At 31.5% G+C, this 15,821-nt stretch overlaps 3 protein-coding genes across 3 annotated transcripts; 1 reads left to right on the top strand and 2 right to left on the bottom strand.

The window, feature by feature from the left end:
* Nucleotides 1-5,627: 5,627 nt before the first annotated feature.
* LOC145638205 (E3 ubiquitin-protein ligase ATL6-like) lies at nucleotides 5,628-7,045 on the top strand. Its single transcript, XM_081689170.1, has one exon. The coding sequence runs from the start codon at nucleotides 6,002-6,004 to the stop codon at nucleotides 6,932-6,934; it is 933 nt and encodes a 310-aa protein (XP_081545296.1). The 5' UTR covers nucleotides 5,628-6,001; the 3' UTR covers nucleotides 6,935-7,045.
* A 1,953-nt stretch (nucleotides 7,046-8,998) lies between these two features.
* Nucleotides 8,999-11,646, bottom strand: LOC145638204 (E3 ubiquitin-protein ligase ATL9-like). The gene is made up of 2 exons (XM_081689168.1): nucleotides 11,188-11,646; nucleotides 8,999-9,615 (listed from the first exon to the last, which is right to left on the bottom strand). The coding sequence occupies exons 1-2, from the start codon at nucleotides 11,619-11,621 to the stop codon at nucleotides 9,105-9,107; spliced, it is 945 nt and encodes a 314-aa protein (XP_081545294.1). The 5' UTR covers nucleotides 11,622-11,646; the 3' UTR covers nucleotides 8,999-9,104.
* Nucleotides 11,647-12,848: 1,202 nt separating this feature from the next.
* On the bottom strand, nucleotides 12,849-14,410 carry LOC145640570 (RING-H2 finger protein ATL39-like). Its single transcript, XM_081691822.1, has 2 exons — nucleotides 14,020-14,410; nucleotides 12,849-12,898 (listed from the first exon to the last, which is right to left on the bottom strand). The coding sequence occupies exons 1-2, from the start codon at nucleotides 14,408-14,410 to the stop codon at nucleotides 12,849-12,851; spliced, it is 441 nt and encodes a 146-aa protein (XP_081547948.1).
* Between the last annotated feature and the right edge of the window lie 1,411 nt (nucleotides 14,411-15,821).

The raw sequence follows: 15,821 nt of genomic DNA, 5'->3' as shown, positions 1-15,821 counted from the left end.
CTCATCGGTGGCTTGAGCTTACTCTTCATTTGGGAGCTCCCTGGAATAGAAATAAGGCTTTCAACACCAAGACTTACACTGCCATTGATATATCTTGAGATGCCAAGTTCATTCGACTCCACAATTTCATATTTCGAATCATACCAAATAAGACTAGAATGTCCAATAGAATCAACCTGTTTATAATCCGGCGCAAAGGTAGTAAATTACAACATTTTAAAAAAATTAGGTAGTCAATTGCAACATTTTTTTTAATAGGTAGTTTCTCGCAAATTCTGGACTATAATAGGTAGTTTTTCACAAAATTTCCTATTTTTAATTAGTCTATCATCAATTATTAATTTATTACAATTAATATTTGAAGTGTTAGGTTCAATAAATATACGGTTGTCAAGTTAGAAACTACTCGTAAATATTTAATAGATATTTTAATCAATAATTTCCAATATATATAGACGATCTGCAATCATGATTAGAGATAAACATTAAAAAGTCTGATTGATATGTAAGCTAATTGCAGGCATAATTGAAAATAGTCATTAGCTTATAAGTTCACGTACAATTACGTACACAATCATGTATTTGGCATTTCAAATGAATCAATAATAAACTACGACTCTACGAGTATAAGATAATAAAGATATCATTAAGGAGCAAATTAAAATCAAAGACAAATGAATACAAACCATCTTTGGTTACAAACATTTACTTATAATTTAGGAATATCTAATAAAAAAATAAATTAAATCAATTTCGATATGTTAAAAACAAAAGTAACAATCTAGTCATATTTTGTCATATTTGATACATATGATCTAATCTTTGTAATCCCTATTAATCTATTATAGAATATAAAAAACCTAGAATTAGGAAAATAAATACTAACTTCCTAAAAAACTATGGAGTATCTTGTACATAATCAATTCCATAATATGAATAATAAATTAGCATAATTTCAAGATTGGGAGCGAGGATTGCATGCATAAATTGTGCACGTATATTACAATACTCTAAAAATTCTCCTACTATTTTAGTCAAAAAAAAAAAAAAAAAAAATCCCTATAATTTATTCTCTCTTTTGAATAATTGGACTTTATATTACGCCAAAATGTATGATCAATCAGTACGGAAATGTGAATGATTAATAAATTATACGGAGTAATTAGTATCTATAAAGTCCATAATTGAGATGCTATATTTCTCTTTGGTGGTGTATTATGGTACACGATTAAGATAATATTGTTAAAGCACTTGTTACATCGCGTGGACCAGGGTACGCGAAGACTATTGGGTTGTTTAACAAATTGAGCTTTGCATTATTATTTGCCAATTAAGAGTTATTAGCATTTGAACCCTACCATTTTCCTTACTACACAAGAAACAAATTCAAATTTGATCGTGCATGTATTTTTGGAGATATTTATGCTATCTTTTTCATACCACTAACTCACTTTAATTTGTATCTTGTGTGAGTGAAAGAAAGGGATTGTTCTCGCTTCATACACATATTCAACAAGTTCGAACATGAAGTGGATTGTGACGCCTCATAATTAGCATAGAGTGAGAGTGTAAGGTGTCTATCACTCTATTGCTTTGATTAATTTCTTGGAGTAATGACATTTTGACAATAATCATATAATTTCTTATACTCACGATAGGCATGATGGTAATTGTGTTACGCACAATCTAGCTAAACTTATTCCTTATGGAACTGAGCAAATATGGGAAAATTATTGCCCCCAGCTTGTTGCTCTATATGTACTCATGGATCGTTTATCCGCTAACTAATATATGACTTAGCATGTTTTCAAAAAAAAAAATCTTAGAAGATAGATTCATAAATATGAAATTATATGAATGACATCCACAAAGGTATTTATATTTAATAAAAACATGACAATTGAATCAAATAAAAATATCTTTTCAACAAAACTACGACCCTTATGGCTCATCCTGCATTCTCTTTCAATTCATATTGCTGTGATTTATTACTATCTTATTCGATGAGGGAGTTTATCGATTTATAATAGCCATAATGATAATTTTGGTATGATTTATCTAATTATAATAAACGGATTACCCTTTTTTCGATCTTGCACAATTTTTACCCATGAAACAACTTTATGAATATAGTTAATTGACATATTTTTCCAAATTAAAATTTATGAATAGTGTCAAAAATAAAAACCCGTCATCTAATTTTAAATGGAGAAAGTAATTTTTTTTCTCTCTTTTAAGATGAAGATAGTAGTCTTGGTATAATTTTGACCATCTTCAAAAGAAAAACATACAAATACAATTGGTATTCGATTTGAAACTTTTATAAAGGCCCAAGGGAAAGAAACCCGTTGCAGAGGCCTTACTTTTCTGTTGTCTAGTGAGAAGTGGGTATGAAAAGACAGTATTATAGTTTGGGCTTCTATTTATATCATCATTTGGGCTTCTTGCACTATTTTTAGTTAGTTATTTTGGGTTTTCATACGAAGTATTAAGTAAGCTTGTAGTTCAATTACTTCTTGTTCATTTCTCTTTTCTCTTTAGAATTTGTAAACTTTGAAAGACTATTAGCCCAACACAAAATAATGCATATAACTAAGAAAGATTTGGCGTAGTTGATTGGAGATTAACCTCGTAACTTGATTTCAAGTTCAAATCCTCCCAACTACAAACACTAGGGATGTTATGATCCATTATACTTCTCAATCACTTTTCAATTACGTGGGTATGCAAGTACTAGGTCATAGAGCGTTAAAGGGTCGTGCTCCCTATTTTCGAAAATTCTAATTGAATGATGAAATGGGCTTTATTCAAGTTTGTTATTTGAATAAATAATGGGTTAGTTTTCTCCCCAAGTTTATAATAGTTGTTTATACAATGTCAAATATACATTTTCTGCCACAAAAAATTTTAAGTTCAAATCTTTAATAATAAGGTCACAAATCACAATCTTTGAAAAAAAAAAAAAAAATCTTTAAATGTCAATAAGTTCACTAATTAAAAACTAGAAGTGTAAAAATACAATTAAGCATACATACATGATACATGCATAATAACATCATTATCATCTAGTTATTGTAATGAATATTCTACAAGATTCCATCTATATTTTATTACTTGACCTTTTTTTTCTCTTTCGTTTGAAACTTTTGAATCACTCCTAAGGTCCAATTAGGTTGAATTTCATCACTCACTCGATCACAATCCCTAATATATTTGATGATGCATGATAAAAAAAAAAAATAGCGACATATATAACAATAAAATATTAAAGAAGTTTAAATCATGAGCTAGAGTACCACAAGATTCTAATGTAAGTTGTCATATAATTATTTTTTGGTGTGGATAAAGAAAATGTCAATTGTCAAATAAATTCGTACTCAAGCTACTAGGTTACCTAAGAAAAATTAATACTTGTGTATTAGAAATTTAGAATACTCAAGAAATTATAAAACTTGTTCAATTTGATTAGACAATTGTATTTGGTTTGTCTATTGAGTAAGATTGAAGGTCACAAATAAAGCAATATTTTAAGTAGTTGTCTTACTAGAAAGATACATCACAAATTACAGACTATTTGTCCATATCTTGGACCCGCCTTAGGCTCTCATGTCAACCCACATTTACATCTCTATCCTGAAACATATTCCTTCGTACCTTCATGAAGTTTTTATCACATCCAATTTGATTCGAGGCATACCTAATGGTCTGTTTGGTAGACGATTATTATAAATAGCCATCTTTAAGACTTTAACTAATAATATACTCCGTAGTATAATTTTGTAATTAAAGATGTTCCAATGGTTCATGCATGATAAATCAATGTTATGAAAGTTTTCTGTGTGTTGTCAAATATCTCTATTTATTTCGAGGCATATCATATAGGCATATACTCGTTGTAAGATAGAAAACTTCTTTAAATTTATAGGTAATGTAATTGCTTTCCTTCTTCAATGTGGGTCAACTTACATGTATATAATGAAATAATTGAATATAAAATGACAATGACCCCATAATAGAAATTTTAAATTATGAATACGAATATAAAGTCCATCTAAAATAATTAGTAATCACATCTAAAGCTTATAAAATATAAATATGAGTGGCCATTGTAAACAATAGTTTGTAATCACATTTGTTAGTAGACAGTTGCAATACAATAATGGAAAATTTCAAGAGAAACTAAAGGAAGATTATATTTAGAGATGGAAGACAAAGCAACTTAATTCCAAATTATTAAGATAGAGAGAGCATTAAATAAATTTGAAATTAGAAAATGTGGGCTAGTGCCTTCAACAAATGCTCTCTTATATAATTAGGACCTCGGAAATAAATAAATAATTAAACGAACTCTGTGTAGGACTCTTTGCACATATTCTTTGCAAACCATATAAATATGCATTAAATTAGTATTTCGATTACTAAGAGTGAGGGTACACTTTTTAGCTTTTGGTCAAGTTAGTCCTTTAACAGATAAAATATAAAATCCAGAATCTTCAAAAATTAGAATAATATTCACATACAAAAACAAGATTGTCAAAGATATCTAGACAAGCATGATAAATATCACAAGTGATAAAAATCCAGAATCTTCCGATATTTTCCTTAAAATAAACACATTGTTATAGAATTATAGTTATATCTACCCTTAGACCTTGATTATAGGTATCAAATCTAATTAAATACATCTAAATGACCCAATTGATAAAGACTAATAAGATTATTTTAGACATCTAGTTCTTCAAATGCATGACTTCGATCAATAGTTTATTTCCGTTCCTAAATTGATAAGCCTTAACAAGGAAGAAGTTAAAACCCAACCACTACTAAGGAGGGAATAAGAAGTACTATTGAATGAGATATACTCGTAAATCGTAATGATGACACTTAATGACATAGCACTACGACGAAATTAAAAACAACCTGTATATTTTATTGTAATAGAATTATGGTATTTGGTATGTCTCGTAGGTACGATCCAAGGAAGAGAAATTGAAAGAAATGGACACATAATTATTTATAATTGGGATTATATTTTTTTTTAATACTTTAAACAAAACATGGGGATATTTTCATATGATCAAGGTCTTTAATCTCTCAACACCCAATTTATAGGTGACAGTGTAACAAGTTGAACATATGAGAAGCTTGTCATAAGACTATAGGAGTCAATTTTGAAGATCGTGTTGAGTTTGGTTCGGTCAATTGAATTGGATCGGATCAGGTCTAGTTTAATTTAAGTTTGAATTATGCTAAATTATTATATATGACCATACAAGTCAAAATCCATACCTAGCTAGTTATTGTTTGACACAAAAGGCTATTGCACTAAATTTTTTTCGACAGATAAGGGCTAAGGAGAAGCCGCTCTCAATTTGGAATCTCTCACCGACCAACATGCGAGTTAGCGGGGTAGGCTTTTTGGGAGTGGGGAGGGGAGCGGTAAGGGAATCCCCTCCCGATCAAAGTGTCTTAAGTGAAATTTAATCTGCCTTTTATGGTTGAAAGATACGAACTTGCAAACCTTTTTACTATACTAAACCTTACTGATAAGTCATCGTATATAGGACTACTTGACTACATACCTCTAAGTACATCAAACATCATGTTAGATCAAATCTTAAACGAGTTTTTGCGTTTTGATTAGGTAATCTTACTCCTTAATTATCATTGGAAAATGAATAAGGCTTTACAATTAGATGAAACCTTACCAAGCTAATACTCCCCAAGTAGCAAACATTTGGGAAGCACGTCACCATATTATATTATACCAGAATACAACCACCTATTTCTATGAGGATCATATTCACCTCAAGTCAACATTCATAAAATTAACTCAAAATCTCATAAGATTTCTTCAAATACACTCACTCCTACTAATCATATCCTCAATTCTTTTCTCTTCTTCTCTCAACTCTTCCAACTCCCCAAAACACACCCCTTAAGTTTAAGCTAATATAACCTCATCCAAAAAAAAAAAAAAAAAAAAAAACCACCCAAAAAAATGCAAGACAAAAATCCCTATCAACTTTCCCTCCTCCTCTTGCTCCTCCTATCGCCGTCCTTCGTGGCGGCGCAAGATAGCTTCAAAGGAAACTCCGGAGAGCCCTTCACACCATCCACCGTAATAATCATAATAATGGGAATAATATTCATGTTCACGGGTTGTCTAGCCGTATTCCTCCGCCAATTCTCGGACGGATGTTTCGGCCTCAACGTAACCCCGATCAACCCTAACGTGACAGCCGACGGTCAACTAATCAACCAAGGCCTCGACCCCGAGTTCATCAAGGCCCTCCCTACATACTTCTACGCAGACGTAAAACAACATCGTAAAGGTCAAGTCGAGCTTGAATGTGCCGTGTGCTTAAGCGAGTTCCAAGACCCCGAGGCCTTACGACTATTACCGGGCTGTAGTCATGTCTTTCACCCACGTTGTGTTGATCAATGGTTTATGAAACACGTTACGTGTCCCGTGTGTAGACACTCCCTAGAGCCTGAACCAGGTAACATTAAATCTTCACATACTATAATTAATATTCCAACAACGTTACACGATGATTCGGATGGTTCTCACCGCGATTTTAGTAAATCAATGGAGTTTGTAGATGATGGTGAGGATGTTAAGAAGACTATTGTAGGAAAGTTTCCTAGATCACATTCGACCGGGCATTCTATGGCCGATTCGGAGAGGTTTACGCTAGTGTTACCCGAGGATGTACAAAATAATATACCAAATCGGTCTAAGATGTTACGGTCCATGCTTAGCCCTAGGAGTGCTTACCGGTGTGGGTGGTTTGCTATGACTCCACCTATTTTTAATGCTCCGTCTCGGTCGGTTCGGTCCATGGTGTCATCCGGTTTGGTTTTCAATAGCTCCAAGAGCATGGCCTCCCTCCCTCCGGTTAAAACCTCTGATCGTTTATGGCCTATATAAAGACGTACTCAACATAGGTCAAATTTTGTAGGAAATGATTCCTCTAAATTTACTTGGTGGTTTTAAGTTCTTGGCATATAAAGTTTATAAATTCCATTAAAAAAAAATAAAGTTTAGTAGTCCCATTTTTGTGTATGATGGGTGCGTTTTACTTTTAGTTGGATCCATACTGAATCAAAAAGGTTGGTTTTTGAAGGTAACACAACATCATGAATCGATAAAATCATCAGGTGTGGTGATCGATTCATATTTTATCGATTCATTAAAGTGGTACAAATGTTACATAATCTTTCCAAAGAGGAGGGTTCCCATGAATTCTATGATTCATTGGAGTAAATTTTTTTATACAAGTATATAATGTAATAAAATTAAAGATACTTTGACATATATGGTTGAATTAGATCGAGAATACTACATGTAGTCGAGCATGTTAATTGAAATGTTTGTTTGTTTTTAACGATGCCTGCAATAAGTTAGCAAAGTCTATGTGTACATTCTCAATTATTGTAATATTGTATTATTTTTGTTATATGATTATACTATTCCAAAACAAAAGAACAAGTTGAGAAGTCAATTTAATTGATAATGATAGCATTTTATACAGCTAACTAGCTTAATTGGAGATATAATTATGTGTACAACTATATATTAAAAATTTAAAATCATTGTTTCTGGTTTATTGTGGAGATAACGTCGACATCACTACATATATTAATTGTAAGGTTATGTATAAAAGAGGCAATTTTGATTTCTTACAAACTTGGCTCTATTACAATTTATATTTAATCTATATGATATGTTTAGTTTGTTTATCGAGCAAAAACTAAACATATCGTGAAATAATACAAGTATAATCTACTGGTTTTGATTTTGTGATTGGTATGTCAATATGATATCTTGATTTGGTATGGTATCTTCAAATTTACGATAGATTATTTTATAAAAAACATCGGTATCATAGATACAAAGATCATGTTTAATAAATGAGTAATTACGAACAACTGAACAAGGACTAAATGTACTATAAGTAAGAACAAAAGTGGTAGGTAGCGACACCATTGAAGGCTTACATGTAGCACAAGTAAGAACAAGGAGTATATGTAGCACAAGTATGAACAAAAGATTAGGTGCTTTTAAGTAATCAAAGGGAGATTCATTAATATTTACACTAATAAAATGGTTGCTTGATTTCATAAGCATTTAATTAATATATCTCTAACGAGGAATAACTTGTAAATGTATACATTCAAAAAGATGGCTAATGACCATAAAATTTTGACAAAGATGTTCAACTTTCTAAGTTATAGCTATGTCCAAGTAAGGTTGTTTTTGAGCCGACTATTAATTTACTTATTCGAGATAAACTCATTACAGATTCACAAGGTCGAGCTATATAGACATCTCATTACAAATTCTAATTTACTTATTCGAGATAAACTCATTTGCTAATAGGCATAAATTATAATTTTGCCCTCCTTGATAGCAACTAACAAGACAAACTATAATTCGCCCTCCTTGACCGATTAAAGTCGTCCTCTTTGACCTTTTTTCTTGTAGTGTATTCTTATCGTGTTATCAAAGTGGTTATCCTTACAACAATGTTTTTGCATGCTTGAGCAATTACAATAAATGGATGAAAGTATAAAACTATATATCGACAATGAATCGAACAAAATAAATTTTTATTTTTAAATATGTACAGATCGGAGTAATAAAATTTTTCATGACGAATAAGATTCCATTTTTTTTTTCCCAAATGGGACTCTACTAGAAATAGAGGGAGTGACATCTCTTCAAGGATCATTGTGACAAAAGAGTTACATCAAACGAGTTGATATTAAGCTTGTTGGCCCCTTAGGCTGAGGCCCAAGCCCATAAAATTTTTTAGGTTTCTTGTTCCCTGCACAATTAGTGGGAAAATAACAAATAACACAGTTACTAAACATCATAAAAGAGAGGGGAAAAAAAAAACCAGTATTAGGGGATGAAAAATGATGAAAAAAAACCCCCTTATACCGTCTTATCATATGAACTTTTTCTCGATTAAATTTGTTGTAACTTGTAACCTTATTGGCTAATATGACTCCATTTGTACATGTATAACACTCAATTTAAATTTTGAGCTCTAGAGTTTAGAAGTGGGCTAAGAGTGACACCACCAATATATCTCTTACGGCTCCAACGTAGACGTTACATGGCTTGGTGACCTAATTGCACCCTTCATTTGCACCAATATTAATGAAGAATAGTCTACGAATCCATCCGATTTGAAAGACATAATGCTACTCCAATGTTGTTGTGCATTATTATTAACTGTTGTATGATAATCACTCTTTGGACTACTTTCTTTAGGAAATAATGGGCTCCAAGAAGTAGTCATACTAGTTTTATTTTTCCCTATCATGTCACCCGTTGAGTAAGACCTATGTAACTTTTTTCCAAAGTCACTAGGAGTACTAGGACCATCATCACTCAACACTTCTGAATGTACGTTTGATGACCCTTCAATGTTCACTGTAACATGATCGTGATCGTGATCGTGATCAAGATCTTCGTCGTTGTCATCCATAATGTGCTGAAAATAACCACTATGACCAAATCTCTGTGACAATGGACCTGAAGTAGCATCAAATGCGGAAGACATGCTCACACTAGATCCTTGCCTATGCTCCAAGCTCGACCTGCATGCATGACCAACTTTAGCTTGTTGTAGTATTATGGTCATCCCATGCCAAATATTAATCACTTATACTATTTTGAAAAATTCATAAAAATACTTCAAAGTTATATATAAATAGACGGAGAAATTAAATTATGGAAATGAACCAGATATATACTTTTTAGTACTTTGTTTATATATTATAGAGGGTCAAATAATATGACAATGTGATTATTAATTCTGAATAGCGATAATATACTAAATTATAATCTATAGTAGCATGTAAGTTGGTTGTTGAGGACTTAAGAGGGTTGTCCATTATATAATTGCTATCTGGCAAACAGGCAAAGTAGTAGATTGAGAATTTGATAATGCTTATTTGAGAAACGAAACAAACTAAAGACACGTTGACTTCTTAGTTCTACAATTGAACAATGTCCCTAAAAACATTCACCTAAAAACAAGCTAGTTCTCGTCAACTGAAATTGCATTCACCTAAAAACATTATTTACTTATTAATTGAGCTTACATGGTGTTAAGATGAATATATTATACTTTTGTGTATAAATTAATTATAATCTTGTTGCTTATTATAAAAAGTATTATCATCCCTCCTACCCTTTTTACTAGCTCAAGTCTATACTCTATACTAGTAAAGTCATAGATCAGAAAAACTTGTATGAACCTGGTTCACAATAATATTATTGTGGACCCGAATTTCTACATGTGCGTTACTGACTTTGTATTGAACATAGTGACCCTAATATTAAACATAGTGACCCTAATATTAAATATAGTAACCTTAATTTTAACATAGTAACCTTTAATAAAATTTGTGTGATTTTTAATATTATTACAAACCTAAAGTATGATGTTATGATCCTAATTTTAACCTAGTTACCTATATTATTCATATTGACCAGTATTTTAAAATTTTCATTTAAATTTTTTTTTATCTCTTATGACCTTTATAAAAACAATCACTTTTATTTTAACATAATGACCATTATTTTAACATAGTAACCTTTTTTAAAAATTAATAAAATGACCATAGTATCTCTATTATAAGTGGTCCACAATAAATTAGTGTGAACTAGGTTTATTTAAGAGTTTGTATTTGACTTTTCAAGAAACATCTAAATCTTAAAGATAGAGACAAAATACAACTCATGAGATGACAAGCAAAGAAATTCTAGTACAATACTCATATTTATCCTAAAGTCTCATATAAAAACAAAAATATGTGAATAAAAATGACGATCATAATTTCTTTATTAAATACATGTGAAAATTATATATATGTATAACTTATAATCCATATTACCATACCATTTCCAAATCCTAAAGTTTTTACATTATAAGTAAAATTATTTTCAACAACTTATTATGAGTATTAATTAGCTTATATATAGATTTTAGCCTGGTTACCTTTAATATTGATGCATAATAGAGCCAAAATTGAACAAATTAATCCTAAAAAGTTTGATTATAAATTTATGATTATTAATCAGCTAACTAGCTAAGTAGTTATAGTTAATCATTAATTAAGATCATGTAACACTAAAGGGTTAAAAAAAAAAAAAAAAAATCGAACCTGCAAATCGGGCAAGTAACATGAGAAGAGAGCCAAGGAGCAATGCAAGAAGGATGAAAAACATGGAAACAATCAGGCAAAATACGCAACACCTCTTGATCCTTAAACTCGCTAAGGCACACGGCACACTCGACTTGCCGGTCCTCCTCTTTAAGCCGGTGCATTTTAGCCTCGGAGAATCGTAGCGAAGGAAGTGACTCTATCTCCTCCGCATCCAAACCACGTACCTCTCGCTCATGTTGGTAGTGTAAGGGGAGGTTCCGGTCTCGGAAATGGCGTACGCATATCGCTACACCGGCTGCTACTAGGAAGAACCCTATGTATAGGACTATTATAAGAGGTGTTGACCACCATTTTTTTGGTTTTCCATCTTCACCAAATGCCAAAGATGGTGATAGAAGCAAAACAAGCACAAGAAAATGATCTTTCCTCATTATTTTTTCACTATTTTTTAAAGTTTTTTTTGTAGTGCATAATTTTGTGTTTGTTGGTTTAGTTGTTGCATGCTTATTAGGTAGATAGTAGTAGTGTTACATAACATGTATAGAGTAAATATTTTAGTGTATGTACCAAACATGGTCAAGTTGGATAATAATTAGATTTTAATAGATTAATTGATAATTAAATAATTAATTTTCACATGTTAAGGTGCATGATTGGGGATAAGTGGTCATCATCTTGTAACTTCGTATAATCGGAGAGGTTGTATACTGTTTGACTATGAATTGGTAAATGGTGTCCCCTCTTAATTAGTTTGGGGCCAAGTATAACTAAGATTATTTAATTTATTTGTTAATCTACGTTTTCACATATATACTCTTTTTAAACAACCAAAGTCTTAAGATGAGGTTATCATTTACATAAGCCTCACTATCTTACTTTCTCAATTCACCACACATTTTCATTCTCCATTCTTGGCCCAATTTCCCTTGCTTCATGTTCCAGTTCATTAGAATCTATACTCACTACTACGTCTTTTACTTTTTTTTTTTTTTTTTTAATTATTATTAATTATTTTACATTGACTTTTGTATTGTTTTAGTACGTACATACGATGATTTGTATGTTTTTCACTGAAATTAAATTGAAGAAGAACAAGCCCTAACTTTTTTTTGGTGCGAATTAATTCCACTTTTGAAGGAGGGGCGGATGAGATTCGAACTTGTGACTTTTATATCACGCTGGCTCCGATATCATGTTAGAAGACCAACTCAACCAAAAACTTAAACTGATGGTTGAGGCTCAGGAATATGTTTTATACTCTATCAGTTAATTTAGATAAATTTAAAAGTTAGAGTGGATTGCATAAGCTGTTATTTACTGTTTTTGTCATTTAGTTTAAGTAATTTCCTTGAAGTAATGAATGCTAAATCAGCAGTAGTGGACAGTAGTGATTGTACTGGGAGTTGTAGAGAGTAGTGGCCACATATGCAAGCGTGTGTGAAGGTGTGTAATCCATATTTGAATTAATGTGACCGAACTTTAAAGATTTATGGTTTGTGGGCTACACTCCTAAGCCCACGACAGGAGGAGAGCTCACTAATTTCACACACAAAGTAAGTGAGCTCCATCTTTAATGTCTTTCCTTAGTTTCATACTTCCTCCATTAAATTTCTTTTTAAATGACACGTTTCTTTAATCACGTTTGCCAATACACAAATTCAATCTGTTGAGATATCTCCTTCAGCTACACAGAGCTCCACGTCAGCAGCTACATTTGGTAGTGGGAGTTAGTTATGAAGACTGCCAGCTCAGCCGATTCTGTTATTTCATTTATTACTAGATTCCTTTAGTTGTTGTAGCTAATTAATTCTAGTATAAATTCTCTCCTCTAAACATTTTCTCAATTATTCAATCAATATAATTGCCCCCCAATTTCTCCTCAATTTCTCTCTTTAGAAAATTCTCAATTCTTCTCTGTTTTTGGCCATTGATGAATCTTAAGCTCGAGGTTGAAGATCTTAACACAATCGCTAATATCTTTAATTACCGATTACTAAAAATTATAAAAAGTTAATATTTTGAAAATTGTAACGAATCTAACAAGATCCTACATGACTATATTTTTCATTACCTATAAATCACAAAATACGGTCAAAGTGAAGTGTGTGAATAGTGTTAAAGTCAAAATATGTCAACTAAAAAAGAAGAATATAGCATTAGTCAACTAAAAAATGTGACTTTCCTCACTATTCACATAACTTACTTTAAGTTCATTTTGTGATTTATCTTTAAATTAAGAAACAATGTTGTTGAACATGGTATTATTAGATTCGTCTCAAATTCTATTTTTCAAATATCAAGTTCTTTTTTGTTCTACATAATTTGAAGATAATAATATTTAAAATTATATATTGACAAACACGTCTAAATGAAATGTAGCAAGTAATATAAAACGGAGAAAATATGATAAATTGATGAAAAGAGAAGTGTAGCTTACAAACCTTATACCGAATAAAATACTACGTACTTACCGTAAAAATAATAATTATTATAAAAAAAAACTTCGTATTTAACTAGCTATTGTATGTCGTACCATGAGTTGATGAGTACCAATCCATGCACATGACCAACAAAAAAGTACCAAGGTTTATATCCCCAAATATTTTTTGGTATTTACTAGTAATATTTTCTTCCTATGTTTGGATATTGTGTTTTGTAAAATAAACCATAGATAATATACACAAACATTCTTTTTCCTCTAACATAAGTATATTTTCATTTAATTACGTTGCTAAATTACCAAAAAAATTAAAAAAAAAAAAAAAGAAAAAGAAAAATCGAACCTGCAAACGGGGCACGTGATATGAGAAGCAAGCCAAGGCGCAATACAATGAGGATGAAAGACGTGAAGGCAATCAGGCAAAATACGCAACACCTCTTCATCCTTAAACTCGCTAAGGCACACAACGCACTCTAGCTCTTGCTGCTCTCCTTTTTCATTTCTATACATTTTTATCTGTGCGAATCTAAGCGATGGAAGTGAATCAATCTCCTCCACGTCCAACCCTGGCGCCCGCTCGACGTTATCGTTGTTGAGTTGGTCACGACGCTCACGGTAACGCCTTATACAAATCGCCAAACCCGCGGCGAATACGATGAACCCGATGTATATTGTTGAGATGAGAAAAGTTGACCACCATCCTGATTTACCCTTCTCAGCTGATACTAAAACAGGTGAGATTACTAATAGAAGCAAATACAATGAATTCTTTCTTCCCATTTAATTAGTTTAGGAATTTATGAACAATATTATTAGTACATGTATTATAAGGTAGTATTTGTATTTGGATTATTATTGTACGTGGTTACTGGTTAGCATGTAGTGTTACTTGCATAGAAGTATGATTAATTATATTCCTAATATATGAATGTATATTCTCTAACCTACAATCATATGCACCAACAAACATGCCGATTCGGGTAGTTTGATGATAATTAAGTAGTAAGATTTTCATCTAATGCCTCAGGCGTGGTACTCATTTAGTCATTGACCTATTACGTTGCTATTATAGAAATGGAACGTGTTAATTGGAATTTGGAAGTATCTTTTGAAAGTAGATGCTAGTTTTAATATATTATGGAACCACTTTTTTTTTTAGCAACTTAGCAAGTATAGTTGTTAGGGATGGTGAGTGCACAACGGAAGTGAAGATGTGTATTGATTGACAAATATGAATGAAAATGGTAATTGACAAGATAATTAATATAAACGAACACACGATTTATGTAACGACGAGCACATACTGTCAAGAAAGCAGCACAAAAACAAGACAAGAAACCACACATACACAAAGAGCCACACACACAAATATACATTTATAAATCTCCGCCAAATTTACAATGCTACCAAATCCACTATATTCTGATTGTAATACTCCTTTGTGAGTAAATATGGAGAGAATTATATTGTAATACAAATCCAAAAGGGAAAAATTGTACATGACTAACAATAGTATTTATATTATGCTTAATAGCCTACAACTGTGTACCTTCATTTTTTAAGTAATAACATCATTTGAATTTTTGCAGCATACATTTATGGGAAAAATACAAGTTAATCTGCCAAATAAACGAATTTTTGTTAATCTGATGGCATTTTTGTAAATATATTGAAAAACAGGGTCATTTATTCAATACTTTTGGTGAGCTGTCCAATTACTGTTTGTTTTTTGCTTTTACTGTTTGGTGAGGAAATTACACATGTACCCCTCAAGTAGTACATGAAAAGACGCATATACCCCTTCACTGGTACTTGAAAAGATAATTATACCCCCAGATATTTTTGTTTATCTGGGAAATTGACTGGGTATCCCTCATATGTATGTACTTTTTCTACAATAAAAGTATAGCAGATCAATTGCAATAGTTACAATATTTTTGGTAAAAGAAGAGGTTGTTAATCATTAATCATGTGTATATGTGATTATGCAGTAAGTACATTGTAAAATTTATGTTTAAAGAAATTAGAGAGGAAATGATCTGAGAGAGAAAGAATGGGCCAATTATGAGTAAAAATAATGAGTTTATTGTAGTTGTAGGTAATCTTACCATCTAGCTAATCAGCAAATTACTCCATTAGAGAAATGCGGGAAATATTAATATTAAAAATAATTATGATATTTATTTTTATA

The sequence above is a fragment of the Chenopodium album genome, chromosome 7, assembly GCF_948465745.1.
Source record: "Chenopodium album chromosome 7, dcCheAlbu1.1, whole genome shotgun sequence".
In the NCBI taxonomy this organism is placed as follows: domain Eukaryota; kingdom Viridiplantae; phylum Streptophyta; class Magnoliopsida; order Caryophyllales; family Amaranthaceae; genus Chenopodium; species Chenopodium album.
Note: the sequence above shows the minus strand (reverse complement) of the source record. Positions and strands in the feature narration are given on the sequence as shown.

Bases quoted from the DNA above. Each gene is read 5' to 3' on its own strand.
- LOC145638205 (XM_081689170.1), top strand. From the start codon at position 6,002: ATGCAAGACAAAAATCCCTATCAACTTTCCCTCCTCCTCTTGCTCCTC.
- LOC145638204 (XM_081689168.1), bottom strand. From the start codon at position 11,621: ATGAGGAAAGATCATTTTCTTGTGCTTGTTTTGCTTCTATCACCATCT. The intron at 9,616-11,187 runs GTTCGATTTTTT...TCATGCATGCAG, and splicing joins GTTACTTGCCCGATTTGCAG to GTCGAGCTTGGAGCATAGGC.
- LOC145640570 (XM_081691822.1), bottom strand. From the start codon at position 14,410: ATGGGAAGAAAGAATTCATTGTATTTGCTTCTATTAGTAATCTCACCT. The intron at 12,899-14,019 runs GTATTGCGCCTT...TACCAAATGTAG, and splicing joins TCACGTCTTTCATCCTCATT to CTGCTGACGTGGAGCTCTGT.